Here is an 18,235-nt window from a genome sequence, read left to right as displayed (position 1 = left end):
GTTCAGGAGTTAGTTACGCGTGGGGAAGGATTAGCACCCTCCACAAGCGTCCAAAAATTGGTACCTAGTTGGTTACCCTATATTTAAAATCAAAAATTTTGAGTTTGATCTTTTTTCAATTTGAAAATCATTACGGATGCAAAAAGTTGAAAAGTGTATCTGTTTATTAAGACTGATAGCATTCTCCCGCTAGAATAAACACGAGAGATCAACTATTGTGCCTAATAACAAGATATTGCCTTAATTTTAGAAATCATGATGCGGTCTTGAAAAGGATGTTGACTTATTTTGAGAATCACCACTACTTACTCCTGAGCATACATGTGGGGGATTTACCATTAATTCCCTAATAAGTGAACATTACCTTAGGTTTTAAAAACAAAATGCAATCAAATGAATTTATTAATAATAATTAAGCTAAGAGTAAATTAAGACATTTTCTAGCTTAAAGTGTCAAATTATGAAAAATAAAGGATCTAGAAGCATAAGCCTAAAACTGTAGGCTCTGATATTATTCTATTTGATTTTTAATCAATTATTGTATCAAATAACCGTGATGGTCCCTCGAGCATTTAAGCGAGGGCCAACTCGAATTATTCCCTAAATTAAGAGGACATATTGAAATCTAGCTAAAAGTGGATGCTCAATTTAACCTATTTAATTATGTTAATATTAAAGCTCTAAATGAAATTCAGGGACTAAAAAGGTCAAGATATTAAAATATCGATTTCTAAAAGATTTAAAAGTTTAAGGACCTAAATTGATAATTTCTAAAGTTGAGGACCAACTAACAACAAAAATTCTAAATATTGTCTAAATTATTAAACCTAAAGTATTTTTTAGAAAATATTAATTATTAATAAATTTTAAAGTCGAACAATCGATTCGAGTAATCGGGCATCTTATGCGAAAAATCGACTTGAATTGCTTCCTAGTTAAACAAGAGCGTCGTCCTAATTTCTAAGCTTGATTCGAATGTTAATCTAATTTAAAACTAAATATAAGAATTTAAACTATGAAACAATGAATTATTTAAACAATCTAATTAAAAAATAAAAAATAAAAAAAATATAAAAATAAATTAAGCATGCACAAGGACCAAATTGCATAAATGTCGAATTACTAAGCTAAAAAAGAATAAACTAAACATATAGCAGAGGCTAAATTAAAACAAGTCAAAATTAAATGGCTAAATCTAAACAAAATAAAAAAATAGTTTTAGGGATTAAAATGTAAAAACACGCGGAAGTTACATAGACTAAAAGAAATTTTCCAATTAAGCCTAAAAGTAATTGTTCGCTATTTGTGAGTACTATATATGGGTGCGGAAATATGTGCAAGTATACACAATCGAACAAGTAATACAGTGATAAGTGAGTATCGTCTCCACAGGGATTGGAGGAAATTGATAAGTTCGGTCAAAGCGCTTTACTATGTCACCTAAGTAAAGTTAGTGATGTTATTTGCAAATGAAAATGTTGTGGCAAAATGAATGGTTGTTGTGGAAATTGTATGATGGTAATATGGTAGCAAATTGAGATGTTATAGAAAATTAAATTGTGCTGAGTGCAATCAAATGAATATGTAAAGGCAAAATAAATTGTAAATATTGGATTTGCTTATAAGGACTTTAGACTCCTCACACGACAAGCTACTTGAGAATGAGTGAAAGGAATTACTTAGGAAATTTAAGTCTACTGCTCAAAATGGTCTTACTTCTATGCCTTATCTGCCCGACAGAGTTTACTAAGGGTACCCTATGCTATCTCTAGTTAAGGGACTTGACAGATTGAAGATGCCTTGGCAAAACCGAATGGCGTTAGCTACTGCAGGGATCCTATTGGTCCAGATAACAGGATATGTCTCGGTAATACCTTATTGCGGCAGCATTAACATCTAACCTATCGCTCATACACAACTCTTTTTAGTCGAATAAAATCCTAGCTTTATCTCTAACGTGGATTAGGCCTAGTTACTATCTAGAACTCCTTGCTTATGTGGTTCCTCCCTAGTTTCTCTCGAACACTAAGGATGTGCTACCTAGACATTCTCTCGAACACTAAGTAATCTCCTAAGGAACGGCTACTCTCCTAGCTCCTACAACCTTAAGGAGCTAAGCTTCATAAACAAAACAGAATATAACATAGAAAAATAACCATTCATTAAAGCAAAACTTAAATATCCAAAATAAACTCCCACCAAATGATTAGTCTCGAATAAAGTGACCAACATCACCACATCTAAAACAGGCTCCTAAAACCACTCGACATACTCATGTATGATTCTTTCCATAATGGGAACATTATCTAGATTAACTTAGATTTGATCTTTTAGTCGAAGAAGCAGTCAATTCAAACATAGTCAGAGTTTGAGAATCCAAATCTCTAATTTTCTTTGATAGCGAAGAAATCGACGAAATACCAATTCTCTTAGACTTCTGAACTTTTTGTTCTTTAAATCTCTCATTCTGAGCTCTCTCTAGAGTTTTAGCTCGATTGACCACCTCTTGAAATGATGACAAATTCAAGGCTAGCAACAACTCTTTTAGCCTAGGGTGCAAGCCCTCCACAACCAATCACATACATCATTTTCAGTCGGAATAAGCTCAACAGCGAAACGACTTAACTTGTTAAACTCACATTCATATTCATACACTGTATAATCTTCTTGCTTCAAATTCAGAAATTCTTGCTTCATCTGTCTGATAAACTGGTCACCAATATACTTAAGCTTGAATTCTTCTAAAAAGAATAACCATGTCACTTGAACACTTCTTAATCTCATGGTGAAATTTGTCCACCATATTCTATCCTGACCACGCAACAGAGAAACTATTCCATCTAATTTCTCCACTTCAGAGCAGTGAAGTACATCTAACATTATATTAACATCGTTAAACCAAAGATCCGCAACAATATGATCTTCCTCAGCTTCACCCTTGAACTCGGGTGCTCATAAGCCTTTCAAGTCCTTAGCTATATTCATTGGAGGAGCTGAAGGAACAGGAGGTTGAAAATGCGATAAAATAGTGTTTAACGCCCCGAAAAACAACCCTTGATCTCTCACTGGTACTACTGGAGGTGTTCACTCTTCACCCTGTCTGGCCAGGGCAGGTGAATTGCTTCTACCTTCAGGTCTATTACTTCTCCTATCACTTCGAGAACTCTCACAATCAGACATCTAATACATAACCATATAACTCTATTAGAGGACAACATACTCATGGCTCTATCAGATTAGAAACTTTCACTTTTTGTTGGCATGTATACTTTTTAAAACACCTTTTTTTAAAACACATTTTGACTTCGGTTTAAGCCTAGAATCGACTAAACCTTAGCTCTGATACCATTAAATGTAACACCTCCAACCTGTATCCGACCCAAATATGAGTCTGAGATGTCATATTAACCTTTCAAACCATTTCTTATATACAAATATAGGAAAATAATATATAATTTAAGCACACAAAATAATTTACAAATATTACTCGAAAGTTTACAAAACGGTTCAGAGCTTCTACAACTTAATTCTTTAAATGCATGCCAATAATATAATACAACAAGAAAACCTATTGTTAATTCTTCTGATCTGATCTTTACAGAAGTTATGATGTCTCCTCTGCTTATCTTCTCTGCGAAACTTCTCGGATCCTACATATGAAACACTCACACGTTAAGTCATAGACTTAGTGAGACATGTAAATAAATAATGGAACTATAACTACTTAACAAATGCATGTACATATCATGTAACATGATGTTCATATACACATATATATCATCATTAACATGCTAAATATTAGTTATATTAATATCATTAATTCCTTTTATCATATAAACATGTACTTATCATTTTTATACACATCATAAAACAAGTAGATCATTTCACAATGGAGCACACATAGTATCATGCCAAGTTTATTTAATTATTGTATTTAAAGCCGATGTTTACTTATGAGAACTTAATGTATGTGAGTACATAGAGGTTGTGCACATATGTTGTCACCATAGCTCGTATAATTCTCACTAGGGGCACATAGAATTTGTCCCGAAGAACCACGTAAAAATATCCTGAATGACCACATAAAACACATGTGTCCCGAAGAACCACTCCTTAAGGACCGCATACATATTCCAATGGATCAAATAAGTGTACCGAAGTGCCGCATATGTGTTCCAAAGGATTACATATATGTCTCGAAGGACCACGTAGAACCCTCGACTCTTGGCATGCCAACTATACCCCTAACTCTCATAACACATAACATGGGCATTACCTTTTATGTTTGTCACATATACACGTTCATATCACATAGTCATATAAGTTCATAATTTCATGTTATATCAGAAAGTCATATTTCATGTAACATTCACATATGATCTCATATCCCATTATCACATATATGTCATGTCACATTTCTTGTGTTCATAAAGACATGTAATCACATATATCACTTTCACAACAATATCTTTTATCGTATATCTTATTGTCACACATAGCTCATGGTCACATGATTTATCACACATACATGTATTCACACAAATCACATATAGAAATGCAAGTACCTCTAAACATATGCATGGACTCATGTACATCTAAGCATCATATCCCTATATGTTATATTCACAAACTCATGTAACCTAATATCAAAATTAGACTTATCGCAAGTCTTAATTCCATAACATAACTTACACTTATTATCATGTACTCACCTTGGCTCGCTTGTCAATACCAATATCTTGTTTCCTTCTCATAATTATTACTCTGACGGCCTATCCGAACTTTGCTTTCGATCGATATCTACACGAATATAATCCAATGAAAATCGGGATTTGAATTACTTAACAAGATTCATATCAAAGCAACTAAATAAAACACTAATTTCCAATTTCCAACTTAAGTAGTAGCATTACTACCAGCACAGTATTGATACTTCTATGCTAGGATACCGATACCCCATCCAGTATTGATACCAATTTTAGATTCGATGTTACCTGGTATCGATACCCTCCATAATGGCATCGATACTCCTAGTATCGATACTGTCACTTCAATACTGCTACTTCATGAAGATTTCTTACTCTATTTCCTTATGGTATTGATACTGTTTATGCAGGTATCGATACCCCATGCATAAATTTCTCAAAAATTACCTTGTAGTATCGGTACTCACTCAACCAATACCGATACTACCAACCCAGAATTCATTCCTTAAACCCAAAAATTCCAATACTTTACCCCAAACTCTACTTATTTAACTCTCTTTATGCTTTTAAACTCAACTATACGTACTTAAACCATCATAGATCACTATAACACCTCATCATCTTTCATAACTCACCATAACTCTTGAATTTAAGAATTTTACCAAACTTTTCATGTTTTCTAAATTCATTTTTTAATGCTTTAAACTTCTTAATCCTTCTAATGGCAAGTCAAATTCATTAATAGAACTTCAAAAACCTTTTCATACCTACAATTCATTTATACACCCTTATTACAATTTCCTTTCTAATTCTCTCTTCTTGATGTTTTGATATTATATAAACTTTCCTTAAGCTTATATAACACCCAAAGAATAAAACCCAACTTAAAAATCCAAGAATTAAATAGCTGAAATTAAACTCACATTTGGAGCTGGAGCAAACAGGAAGAAGAAGAAGACAAGAGAAAATGGTTCCAGATACTTTTCCCCAAACCCCACGTGCTTATCTTCTTAATAAATAAAAGAAAAAATATCCATTAAATTGAAAAGTTCATAATACCCTTCATTCTTTCCATCCTTCCAATTTAATCCAATACCAAAATATTCACATATAAATCCTTGAACTTATCAATTTCTCCTAAATTGGTAACCATAATTAAAAAAAACTTTCATTTTAGTCACTAACTCGGTTTTTAGGATGTTACATTCAACCCTTTTTGAATTAGCAGATACTTTAAACTTTTATGATCTGTATAAATGTAGCATCGCTCACCATATAAATAATGGTGCCAAATCTTCAAGGCGAACACAATTGCTACCAAATCTAGATCATGAATTGGATAATTCCTTTCACGAGTCTTAAGCTTTCTCAAAGTATAAGCCATGATTTTTTTCACTAATAAGCATCCTAAACCATTATGAGACATATCATTATAGACCACATAATCCTTTTCAAATTATGGTCGTACTAATACTGATATTTGTATCAATATCTTCTTTAGTGTCTCGAAGCTTTCTTGGTATTCATCCATCCAATTCTCAATAACTTAGTGAATAGGAAGACAATCATCAAAAGTTCTTTATGAATCTTTGATGATAACTGACAAGTCTTAAGAAACTCCAAACTTCAGAAAGATCATTTGGAATTCTCCATTCAACAATAAATTGTACTTTCTTAGAATCCATTCTTATTTCTCTATTAATACTTACATGACTAAGAAATGCAACTTCAGATAACCAAAATTCACACTTTAACAAATTGGCACAAACTTTTTATCTCAAAGAATTTGAAGAATTACACGACGATGCACATTATGTTCTTCCTTAATCTTCAAGTAAACTAAATTATCATCAATAACACCACCACAATTTGATCCCAGTATAATAAAATCACTCTATTCATCAAACCCATAAGTGTTGCATGAGTGTTTATTAACCCAAACAGCATAACTACTAACTCTCAATGTCCATATCAATTTCTGAAAATAGTTTTATGAATATATTCTTCTTTAACCTTTAACTAATAATATCCAAATCAAAGATTAATCTTGGAAAATATCAATATGCCTTTTAACTGGTTAAAGAGTTGATCGATCCTTGGGAGAAAATGTTTATTCTTCACTATCATTTTATTCTTCACTATCATTTTATTTAACTGACAAAAATCTATGTATAACCACACATAACCATCTTTCTTCTTCACAAAAATTATTACCGACGTGCCCCAATGTGACACACTCCATCTTATAAAACTCCGATCTAACAATTCTTGTATTTGTACTTTTAAATTTTCCTTAGCTCAATTGGAGCCACCTTGTATAGGATCATAGATATGGGCGTAATACACGGTAATACTTTTATCTTAAATTCTACTTATCAATTTATAGGTAATCTAGGTAATTCATCTAAAAATACATCTGAATATTCTTGAACCAATTGGAATATCTTCCAACTTAATTTAACTTCTTAAGCCTGAGTATCCTCTACATTAGCTATGAAAGCTTAACAATCTTGTAATAATAACTTTTTTTAGTAACTACTGTTGAGATAACTCGAACAACGAATTTGCTTTTTCACTAATTACTATGATCTTATACTCTTTCGAGTCTTTCCAAATTAATCATCTTAAACGACAATTCATTGCTATATGGTAAGGGAGTACCCAACTCATAAATAGTAAGTATTTCTATTTAGTCAACCTTCTTTTCAACATCTTCCATTATTAATCTTGGCACTTACACTTATTTCTTTTCTGGCGCACCGTTCTTATTATACTGAGTAAGAAAATTGTCATTAATCTCTTTATTTCCACTATTAGCTTCATCATGAAGCTCCTAATCAGTCACTCTAAATGATTCTCCTATTTTAGAAATATAATACAAACACATATGCCAAAAAATGTAACACCCCTTTTCCATATCTGATCCCAAATACGAGTTAGAGATGTCACATCAAACATTTAAAACATTTCCTGTTCAAAATTTTATTTCTTTTTTTAAATCATTAAATTCAATTTCAATCGCTAAAATATTCAGTTCGCATAAATTCAAAATATAATAATTTGAAAATTCAAATCAAGTTTAAATTTAGGCAGTAACTTAGTAGTTTAATTTTGTATCATATCCTAAGTAATATTGCATAAAACTGCTTAATTTACAATTCATTTATTTTATAAATAAAGCTTAATTTAGTAAAATACTATTCATATTATTTACTAATTATACTACTAATGTTTCTTTTTAAGTCAATATGTATATATATATCACTACAAACCAGTATTAAAAATATCTATATCAGAGCGATCATATCATATATAATATACATGCCATCAATAAATATAAAAAACAACATCATAAAGATATCATATTGATACCATTGAATACTCTTCATTGTTGCACACCAAAATATATAATAATTTTGTTAAATACAATAAATAAATATAATATTAAATACAATTCAAGTGTATATAATATTACATGCACAAAAATATCCTTGCAAATATGCTTCTGCCCATTCATCTTTATGTTTGTCTACTAATTCTTTCCAAGCCCTTCAAAATCAGATTTAGTTCTACACTTATCAGTACATCTTAATACTTCGAACAATGTAACAACAATTAGTGCAAGCATACACTATCATTTATCAAGTAATAAAGTGGATGCAAATTAATGCATCTAGTATTATATCTATAGAGACTAGTATTTCTCAAAGAACTGTCATAGCATTATGTAAGTGAAATAACATAATTGTGTAGGTGATGTTGTGAACAAAGCAATAAAAATATAAAAGTAAATTAAATATGTGAATAAAGATATGAAGGGATGAAGCGACTCACAACAGTGACAATGAAAGCAATGGATCGATTCAAGCTAAAGAATAAGGTATTGTTAAAACCAATCATGCAATTAGCGATACCACAACAATAAGATCGATGCGACTACCATTAATTTAGCCTACTTCGTGTTTGCTCCAATGCTTCCTGCACTGCTATGTTAATGCATATTTTCCTTAGCACATCAAGAAATTTCTTGAATTGTTTGTTCTCCTCGCTTTTCTAGAATTTTTTGGGGAATAAAGGTGGAGGTCTTAGATTTTACTACATTGGCAATGTTGGTGGCATCACATATGACAATATTGTGGACATTATTGGTGGTAATGTCCCGAAATTATTGCTATGTCTTCTATCATTTACGTTAGTATCCACACTGGGTACCTCAATCTCTACTTCAAACTCTTTTCTTTTTACATGTTGTTCACGCTTCTCACATTCTTTCTTGTTTTCAACATTTGATTTTCCAAGATGGAGTCCACTACATTTTGGGATGGCCTTGCAATTCTTGTTGTAATGAGCTTTCAAAACTTCAATTTCACTTTGCAATGTCCTTGTGGTCTATTGCTAAGCGCATTGGCCAACTGTCCAACTTGATTCTCCAATGCTCTCAGCGATGTTAATTGGCTTGGGATCACAACTTCATTTCTCGAGATATATTCCTTCAAAAAGAAACTCAAGCAATGTAGATGTTGCAGCATGTTAGTAGTCTGCCCTTGATAACTTTGTTGGTTTTTACGTTGTTGTTGTGTAATTTCCTGATGATGTGACTGTTGATGTTGCAGAATGGGTTTGTGCTGAGTATATTGTTGTTGCTGATAGTTATGTGTATTCCCAAAAGTGGATTGTAATGCTACATTGGGGTTGGGATAATTCTAGAAATTTGGATTGTAGGTGTTCCCATATATATTGACATTATCATTCCTATTATAATTTCTCAAAAAAAATACATAAACTTAGGGTTTTGTTGACATTATTCAAAATTATGGGTATCACCATAATACACACCTTCAGGCTTTTGCATTTTCCTTATCATTTCAGTCAATGTTGTCACCTGTGTGGAGCATCATTGTCCACAACTCCTACAACTCGTCTACCCAACATAATCCTTGTAGTGGGTTATTGGTAATCATTGTTGAAAACTCTCCAAGATATCATATGCTTCATTGTAGGACTTTTCCAACAATGATCCATTGGCAGAATCATCTACAACTATCCTTGTTTATATGTTAAGTCCATTGTAGAATATCTCTATTTGTGTCTAATGTTGGAAACCATGCATCAAACATTTTCGCAACAATTCTTTGAATTACTCCCAAGCTTTATACATATTATCATCCTCCAATTGCTTGAAAGATGTGATGTCATTCTTCAATCTAGTATTCATGTTGGGAGGATTAAATCATAACAAGAACTTTTGGTTAAGTTCATTCTATGATGTTGTAGTACCAGGTGGCAACGAACTGAGCCACGCCTTGGCTTTGTCGCGAAGCGAGTATGCGAACAATTTCAATTTCAAGGTTTTTTTGGGCACTCCTTGTTGTACAAATGAATCACACAGCTCCATAAATACTCTTAAGTGTGCTCGAGGGTCCCTCTGTGTGCATCCCACTATACTGCCCCATTGATTGTAGCATCATAACATTTTGCAAACGTGGAATTATTCCAACATTAAACACTTTTTGTTGTTGATCTCATTCATAAGTATCCAAGGTTTAATAAATCCCACACAAATTAAAGAGTATTTCAACTAAACAAAAATAAAAACTCACTCTCATAATTATTTTATCGTTGTTGTCATTGATGCTCTCCTCGATCATTAGCTACCACCTGTCGGTGCTGCGACTTTTGACTTCACGTCTAGCTGTTGTTCTTCCCTAAAATTGCCTAAGCAACTATGACTAAGGGTGGAGAAAAAAAGAATAAAATAAAACCCTAAAAAGTTATCCCTAGATTAAGTGCAACCGCCTCTTTTATATAATAATTAAGAAACCTAAAAAGTATAAATTCACCCTGCATTAAATTGATAATCATTTTCCATTAAGACTTCTTTATAATTTTCAGTCCTTTCCATGTTAGAATTATGTCCAACTGTCAATAGCTTTCTGCCCGTGCAACGTTTGCTACAGCAACGACCCAATAATCCTACCTCGCATTAACTCTTAGTAATGTCTGTAGCATCAGAGAATGTCACGATATCAGGGTAACAATATCATATCAAAATATCATAATCAATCCAAAAATTACCAACTCACTCCCAACAATGCATATAATGCAAAATTAACTAAAAAACACTCTAAATATGATCATAATATGTTAAAGTACAAACATAAACCTAAAGAAAAGGGCCTTCAATAATAACTCGTTTATAGAGTTACACATCTAAAAAACTTTTCGAGAAAATTGTGATCAACAATAATGTCGGCAAACTCTAATTCACTATTGTATTCATCTTTATCCTGATTTTATCTATCTTCATCCTGATTAACTCTGTAATTTGAATTTTGGTATATTCATTATCAACCATCTCGAAAAATATATATTTTAAAAAATATAAACAAAAGAAACATTATTAAAATGGTGAATGATATGATAATTTCATTAACACAAAATTGTACAAGTCAAGCATATCATACCGATACACTCTATTAGTGTATCGGTACACAAATATGAAATTAATAACAATATACAATTACAATATCGGTATGCAGCTAGTACCGATACTCGAATGTCTGTGTATCAGTACATATGAGCTAAGGTATCGGTACGACCGACGGGATTCAAATTGGAAATTCAGAATTGGATTTCAAAAATGCGGTTATAACGTAGAAATTAGGGTTCAATTGTTCTAATTGGGGTTCTAATATGAGAATTATGGTACTTAATTTGGGAATTATGGTTTTATAATTAGACTAATTAGAAAATTAGGGTTAGGTTTATGAATTAAGGGATTAGAGAAAGATGATGAGATGGTGACAGTTTCACACCGGCATCCACAACTACTATCGGTGAAGGCGCGACAGCTAGTGAGGCCCCACTCGCAAGTGACAACTTGGGCGAACGCCCAAGTCTAAAACAAAATAAAATTAATATAACTTACCTTAATGGATTGTTTGTGCAAACGAACGATGAATGAAAACCACGTCAGGAGGGATTAATGAGAAAGACTTAATCGCCGATGATAGATGATACCGACAGCGACGACTATAGGAGCTTCAAAGTTATGAAAAATAGGATTTTAAAATTTAGGGATTAGCATTTGATCTAATTATAATTAAAAATAAGATTATAAAAAATAATGTAATTAATATTGTATTTTTAAATAGTTTATATTTAGATTATAATATTGTAATTAATATTGTAATTAATAGAATTATAGTTATGGGTAAACTACATATTTAATATTTAATTTATTAGTTTTATTATGTTTTAGTATTTAGACTTTTAATTTTCTTAAAATCATATTTAACATTTAGTTTTTATTTTATTTTAGTACATGCAGTTAAAAATTTAACGCATTTAGTATCTGAATTATCAAATTTTGTATGTTTTAATACTTAAACTTTCAATTTTTTCAAAACTTAACGTGAAATTTTTGAACCAGTACTAAAATAAAATTTTTAACGACATAATACTAAAAGGTATGCTTTTGAAAAATCAAAAATTTAAATACTAAATGAATCAAAAATATTAATTTAGTTATTAAACACATAATTTATCCAATAATTATTAGTAGTAGTTGAATATGGGATTGTATTGTCTGATTCCCGAGATTAATATTGAAACGTCCATCACAGATTCACAGTCGATCATCATCAACTCATCGTCACAAAAGAGAATCAAGAGCGGGAAACAAGAAGCAAACTTCTCCGGCAAGAATTGAAGTCAGTTATCTCTCTCTCCAGGATTACTTCATTTCTTCGAAACTCACACACCAAAATCACAATTCTTTATATTTGGGTTCATCTCCTTCACTCTCAATTCAACCCCTAAACCCACAAAAAAAAACCTTGATTTCTCCTTCTGTTGCTCTGCAGAACGCGTTAAAAGTTTCTTCTGTAGTTTCCTCCAAGCAGGTTCTTTCTTGCACTTTTTTCAAAATTAGTTTCGTTTTGTTTCTTATCTTCAACGATCACATTTTGTTAAAAAGGTTTTATTTGGAAGAAAATGGGAATGTGATTTGGGTATTTCAAAAATCAATTGCATTACTGTCGATATTGATGAATTTTCTTTTGGATTTATGTTTTTTGCTCGATGTTTGATTTTCTGTACTTGGTTCATCCTTTAGTTGCACTGTTTTCATGTAATATGTTTTAATAGAAGATGGAAAGATTGAATTTTCATTTCCTGATAGATAGAAACAGAATTGTTGCCGAGTATGGTACGGTATTTTGCCTAGCTGTTGAGAGTATGTAAGAGAAACTTAAAGTTAGATTAATCACGTTTTTCTTGAATATATTGTGCTAGATTTCGTTTCAAGAATTCGCTTGATATTAATCCGAAGTGGTTGATTATCTTAAACCTATGGAGCCCGAAGTAAACGAAAAGGACACTCTGGTGACACAAGTGACACAAGTTAGTGTTGGTGGATTTGACAGTAATGTCAGAGCCAAAGATCTGCTGGAGTACTTGGAGAAAGAAGTTGGAGTTGTTTGGAGGTGTAGATTGAAGACTTCATGGACACCGCCGGAGTCTTATCCCGACTTTGAGATTCCAGACACTTCAGTAATCCGAAGAACAGATGACTATAAGAAGGTGGATCCTCATGCCTTTGTTCATTTTGCCTCCCCTCTAACAGTAAATTGGGCTGTGGATGCCGCTGGTCGTACAGAGCTTGTCTTCAACAATCAGCTATTGAAGGTTAGTTTGGGGCCTGAAAATCCTTATTACATGAATCGCCGAAGGAGGAAAACTATACCCTTTAAGTTACCTGATGTCTCCCTGGAGATTGGAAACATGGCTAGCCAAGATGAGTTTTTTGTTGGATGGATGGGACCTCCTTCCGGGGTTGAATTTATTGTGGATCCTTTTGATTCCACCTGCAAATTTTGTTTCTCAATAGATACAGCCTTCTCTATTAAAGGCACAACCAAGCATGCTGTCATAAAATGTCACTTTAAGGTAGAGTTCTTGGTGAGGGAAATAAATGAGATCCAGCAGTACACGGATACATCATGTTTAGTAGTGATCTTGCGGCTGGCTTCTTCACCTTGGGTCTGGTATAGAACTGCTGATGATGAGATAGAAGAAACAGTTCCATGGGATCTGTTGGATGATGATGATCAGTGGATCCGGACCACAGATTTCACCCATAGTGGAGCTCTTGGTCGTTGTAATACATACAAAGTAAAAGTTCGTCCTCGTCATGGTTTAAAGCTGAAAAAGGCCATGGATTTTCTTAGAGAGCGAAGAGTGGCTGTCGACTACCTTCGAAGGCCTCTTAGGGTCAGTGATGAACCTGGTTCCGGGAGATGCATGTCAGGACCATTCTATCATATTGATTACAAGGAAGGAATTCCCTTTGAAACAATGTTTTTGGTGAATGCTGTAATGCACAAAGGCATATTCAACCAGCATCAGTTATCAGAAGAGTTTTTTAACCTACTGAGAAACCGATCAAGTGAATTAAATGTGGCTGCACTAAGGCAAATCTATTCTGACAGGCGCCCAGTAAATGATGCGTGTAAGAGGCTGAAAGTTGTTCAAAGTTGGCTCAATCCTAAACTTTTTGAGAACCCTAAACAGTTGGATGATATTGTTGAGATCAGAAGATTGGTTATTACTCCAACCAAAGCATATTGTCTTCTTCCAGAAGTTGAGCTTTCAAACAGGGTTCTGATATTTTGAGATCAGAAGATTGGTTATTACTCCAACCAAAGCATATTGTCTTCTTCCAGAAGTTGAGCTTTCAAACAGGGTTCTAAGGAAATACAAAGAAGTAGCTGATCGGTTTTTAAGGGTCACATTTATGGATGAAGGCATGCAGACAATGAATGCAAATGTGCTCACCTACTATAATGCTCCAATTGTAAGGGATGTGACAGCTACCTTTTTTTCCCAGAAAACGGGAGTGTTCAAAAGGGTGAAAACTATTCTTACTGATGGATTTTACTTGTGTGGTCGCAAATACCATTTCCTTGCTTTCTCAGCCAATCAATTGAGAGACCGTTCGGCATGGTTTTTTGCTGAAGATGGGAAAACAAGTGTGCTTAAAATTTTAGGTTGGATGGGGAAGTTTACAAACCGAAATATTGCTAAATGTGCTGCCAGGATGGGTCAATGCTTCTCATCAACATATGCAACAGTGGAAGTTCCTCCAACAGAGGTTAACCCTGATCTTCCAGATATTGTGAGGAATCAATATGTGTTCTCTGATGGAATTGGCAAGATCACTCCTGATCTTGCAATGGAAGTTGCTCAGAAATTGAAGTTGGACCTAGATCCTCCTTGTGCCTATCAAATTAGATATGCCGGTTGTAAAGGGGTTGTGACTTGTTGGCCCGAAGAAGGTGATGGGATCCGTCTTTCTTTACGGCCTAGCATGAATAAGTTCCTGTCTAATCACACAACACTCGAAATCTGTTCTTGGACTAGATTTCAGCCTGGCTTCCTTAATAGACAAATTATTACATTGCTTTCTACTCTAGATGTACCAGATGGAGTATTTTGGGAAATGCAAAATACCATGGCTTCTAAATTAAACAAAATCCTTGTGGATACTGATTCAGCATTTGAGATTCTCACCTTGTCATGTCCTGAGCAAGGGAATATTCCGGCAATAATGTTGAGTGCAGGTTTCAAGCCTCAATCGGAGCCTCATTTACGAGGCATCTTGACTTGTGTAAGAGCATCTCAGCTTTGTGGTCTTAGGGAAAAGGCTAGGATATTTGTTCCTTCTGGAAGGTGGTTGATGGGTGTCTTGGATGAACTAGGAGTGCTAGAACAAGGCCAGTGCTTTATCCAAGTGTCAAATCCATCTTTGGAAAAGTGCTTCTTGAGACATGGCTCTAGGTTTGCGGAAACAAAGCACAACTTAGAAGTAATTAAAGGGTTGGTGATTATAGCTAAGAATCCATGTCTTCACCCTGGGGATGTAAGGATTCTAGAAGCAGTTGATGCCCCTGGCTTACACCATTTGTATGATTGTCTGGTTTTCCCTCAAAAGGGTGAGAGACCCCATACAAATGAAGCTTCTGGAAGTGATCTTGACGGGGACCTTTATTTTGTCACTTGGGAGGAACTTCTTATCCCCCCTAGGAAGAAGAGCTGGCCACCCATGCAATATGACCCTGGTGAGCCTAAATTATTGCAACGACCAGTCAACCATAAGGTAACTAAATGTTGTGTTTATTTAATATCACCTAACTTTACTGGACCTTTGCTTTCCATAATTTTTTTCTCTGATTATACCCATTCTTGATATACATTCTGTTTCCTGAATAAAATCCTCACTTTTCTACTACAACACATATTGATTTCCAGTATGCTCTGCTTGAAAGCTGGTATCAAAAGGAACGTTTCAATCATAGACAAACACGGTTGAGTACTTAAATATATTGTTAGGCCGTTATCTATTTGGAGGAAGGCACTGACTGTTTTTAAAATGGTATATTTTGTTATTGGTAAATTCTGTTACTATAATTTTCATCAGAGATATCAGCAAAAAATGTGGTGATGACACGAGTAATTCCGAAGCGTAATATGGTACAAAAGCAAGTCAATTGTTTTGTATTTGTATCATGAATTCATGATGAATATTTGGAATTTCAGTGCGTAAAAGATAAAATCTTCAAATGGGAGAACCTAGAGCGGAACTGTCAGAATAAAGTAGATAATATTCTTGTGTAAAATATATCAAATTAGGCAGGATAGTTTAGGATTTGTAATTTGATGAATGAACTATTTCGAGTTCCAAGTAGGTGAAAGACAAAATCTCATGACTGTTTTCTTTCACGTTTCCTCTGCAGGACATAGTAGATTTTTTTGCAAAAAACATGGTGAACGAGAACCTGGGGAGTATTTGCAATGCACATGTGGTTCATGCCGACCTTAGTGAATATGGTGCTCTAGATGAGAAATGCACACGGCTTGCAGAGTTAGCGGCTACAGCTGTTGATTTTCCTAAAACTGGGAAGATTGTGTCAATGCCTGCTCAACTAAAGCCAAAATCCTATCCAGATTTTATGGGTAAAGAAGAATATCAATCATACAAATCAAGCAAAATTCTGGGAAGACTATATCGTAATGTCAAAGATGCATATGATGAAATCTCTGAATCTTCTGAACCAAAACTTGATGCTAGTGACATCAATTATGATGATGCAGATCTTGAGGTTACAGGATCTGCTGACTACATTGCTGATGCATGGGTTAAGAAGTGCTCCTACGATGGGCAACTGATCGGACTCCTTGGACAATACAAAGTGAAGAGGGAAGAAGAGGTTGTAACCGGGCAGATCTGGTCCATGCCTAAATACTCCAGTCGAAAGTTAGGGGATTTAAAGGAGAAGCTCAATCATTCTTACGGTGCCTTGAGGAAAGAATTCAGGCAGATTTTTGAGGATATGGACTCAGATTTTGAGCAGCTTAATGAGGATGAAAAGAATGACTTGTATGAAAGAAAGGCGTCCGCATGGTACCAGGTCACTTACCATCCAAAATGGGTGAAAAGGACATTAGAGTTGCAGGAGTCCAATGGTGCTGTCGGCATGGTGATGTTGAGCTTCGCTTGGATTGCAGCTGATTACCTTGCTCGAATAAAGTGTAGGGTCCATGAGACCCAAAATGTCGACTTTGCTAAGCCTGTAAACTCTCTAGTAAGGTACCTGGCTGATCGAATCTGACTGCATTTGGCAATGACTTTTGCTGGATCACAATTCTAGTTGGCAAGGCCACTCTACCATTGTTCTACTACTTGTGTAGTTTCTTTCTGCTGAACTGTTACTTATCGTTTCTATGGCCTAGTTGATTCCACCATGGTTTGTTTGGAAGTTTGCTTATGTAATCATGTTGTCGAATTTTCTTGCGTTGCTTATATAGACCTAAGTGAAAAATAGCATGTGATTTTGGATAGTCCTGAATTGGCATTAACAGTGGCTCGAGTACTACTAATGTGTAGAGGTGCACAAAAAATCCGAATATCCGATTTTGCGCACAAAATATCCGAAACCGGATTTGGGAAAAATTGTTTTTTTTTAAAACCGGATCGGATATTTTAAAACCGGATAGGATAACCGGTTTGGGAAAAAATTGGACAATCGGATTTTTTACCGGATTAAAAACCGGTTTGAAAAAAACCGGATAAAAAACTGATTTTTTATCCGGAAAAAAATCCGGTCAGGGGTTTAAAAAATTGGATGACCAGATTTTTTACCGGATTAAAAATCGGTTTTTCTAAAAAATCGGTTTTTTTCAAACCGAAACCGGTTACACCGGTTACATCATCCGGCTCTCCAAACCGGTTATGATCCGAATCGGTTTTTTTATAAACCAGTTTTTTGGCTTGGTGAAAAAATTGAATCGATTTTTATCCGATCCGGATCGGATTTAAATCCGGCTATGTGCATCTCTACTAATGTGTTAACTCTTAATTTTGAGCACTATAAATATTAAGGGTGTGAGTGTTCAATATTAAACGGTTAAGTATTATTTTTACCATATATTGTTTTATATTTATCTTAGATTAATAAAAAATACAATAA

At 34.1% G+C, this 18,235-nt stretch overlaps 2 protein-coding genes and 1 long non-coding RNA gene across 3 annotated transcripts in view; 1 reads left to right on the top strand and 2 right to left on the bottom strand.

The window, feature by feature from the left end:
* The window catches only part of LOC120166215 (DEAD-box ATP-dependent RNA helicase 15-like), a 48,588-nt gene extending 45,408 nt beyond the window's left edge, over positions 1–3,180 (bottom strand). Inside the window, exon 1 of the mRNA XM_039175536.1 lies at positions 3,096–3,180. Within this exon, the coding sequence (XP_039031467.1) occupies positions 3,096–3,180 (85 nt within the window). The remainder of the gene's footprint in view (positions 1–3,095) is intronic.
* Positions 3,181–12,331: 9,151 nt separating this feature from the next.
* LOC120166253 (RNA-dependent RNA polymerase 6-like) lies at positions 12,332–17,614 on the top strand. Its single transcript, XM_039175557.1, has 4 exons — positions 12,332–12,610; positions 13,002–14,334; positions 14,414–15,864; positions 16,502–17,614. Exons 2-4 carry the CDS (start codon positions 13,059–13,061, stop codon positions 17,375–17,377), a joined length of 3,603 nt encoding a protein of 1,200 aa, XP_039031488.1. The 5' UTR covers positions 12,332–12,610; positions 13,002–13,058; the 3' UTR covers positions 17,378–17,614.
* On the bottom strand, positions 14,266–14,512 carry LOC120166254. Its single transcript, XR_005519906.1, has 2 exons — positions 14,449–14,512; positions 14,266–14,369 (listed from the first exon to the last, which is right to left on the bottom strand). It is a non-coding gene; the product is annotated as an uncharacterized LOC120166254 (long non-coding RNA).
* Positions 17,615–18,235: the final 621 nt, after the last annotated feature.

This window comes from Hibiscus syriacus, unplaced genomic scaffold (genome assembly GCF_006381635.1).
Source record: "Hibiscus syriacus cultivar Baekdansim isolate YM2019G1 unplaced genomic scaffold, ASM638163v2 tig00111633_pilon, whole genome shotgun sequence".
Taxonomy (NCBI): Eukaryota; Viridiplantae; Streptophyta; class Magnoliopsida; order Malvales; family Malvaceae; genus Hibiscus; species Hibiscus syriacus.
The sequence above is the reverse complement of the archived record's forward strand: the minus strand, read 5'-3'. Positions and strand labels throughout refer to the sequence as shown.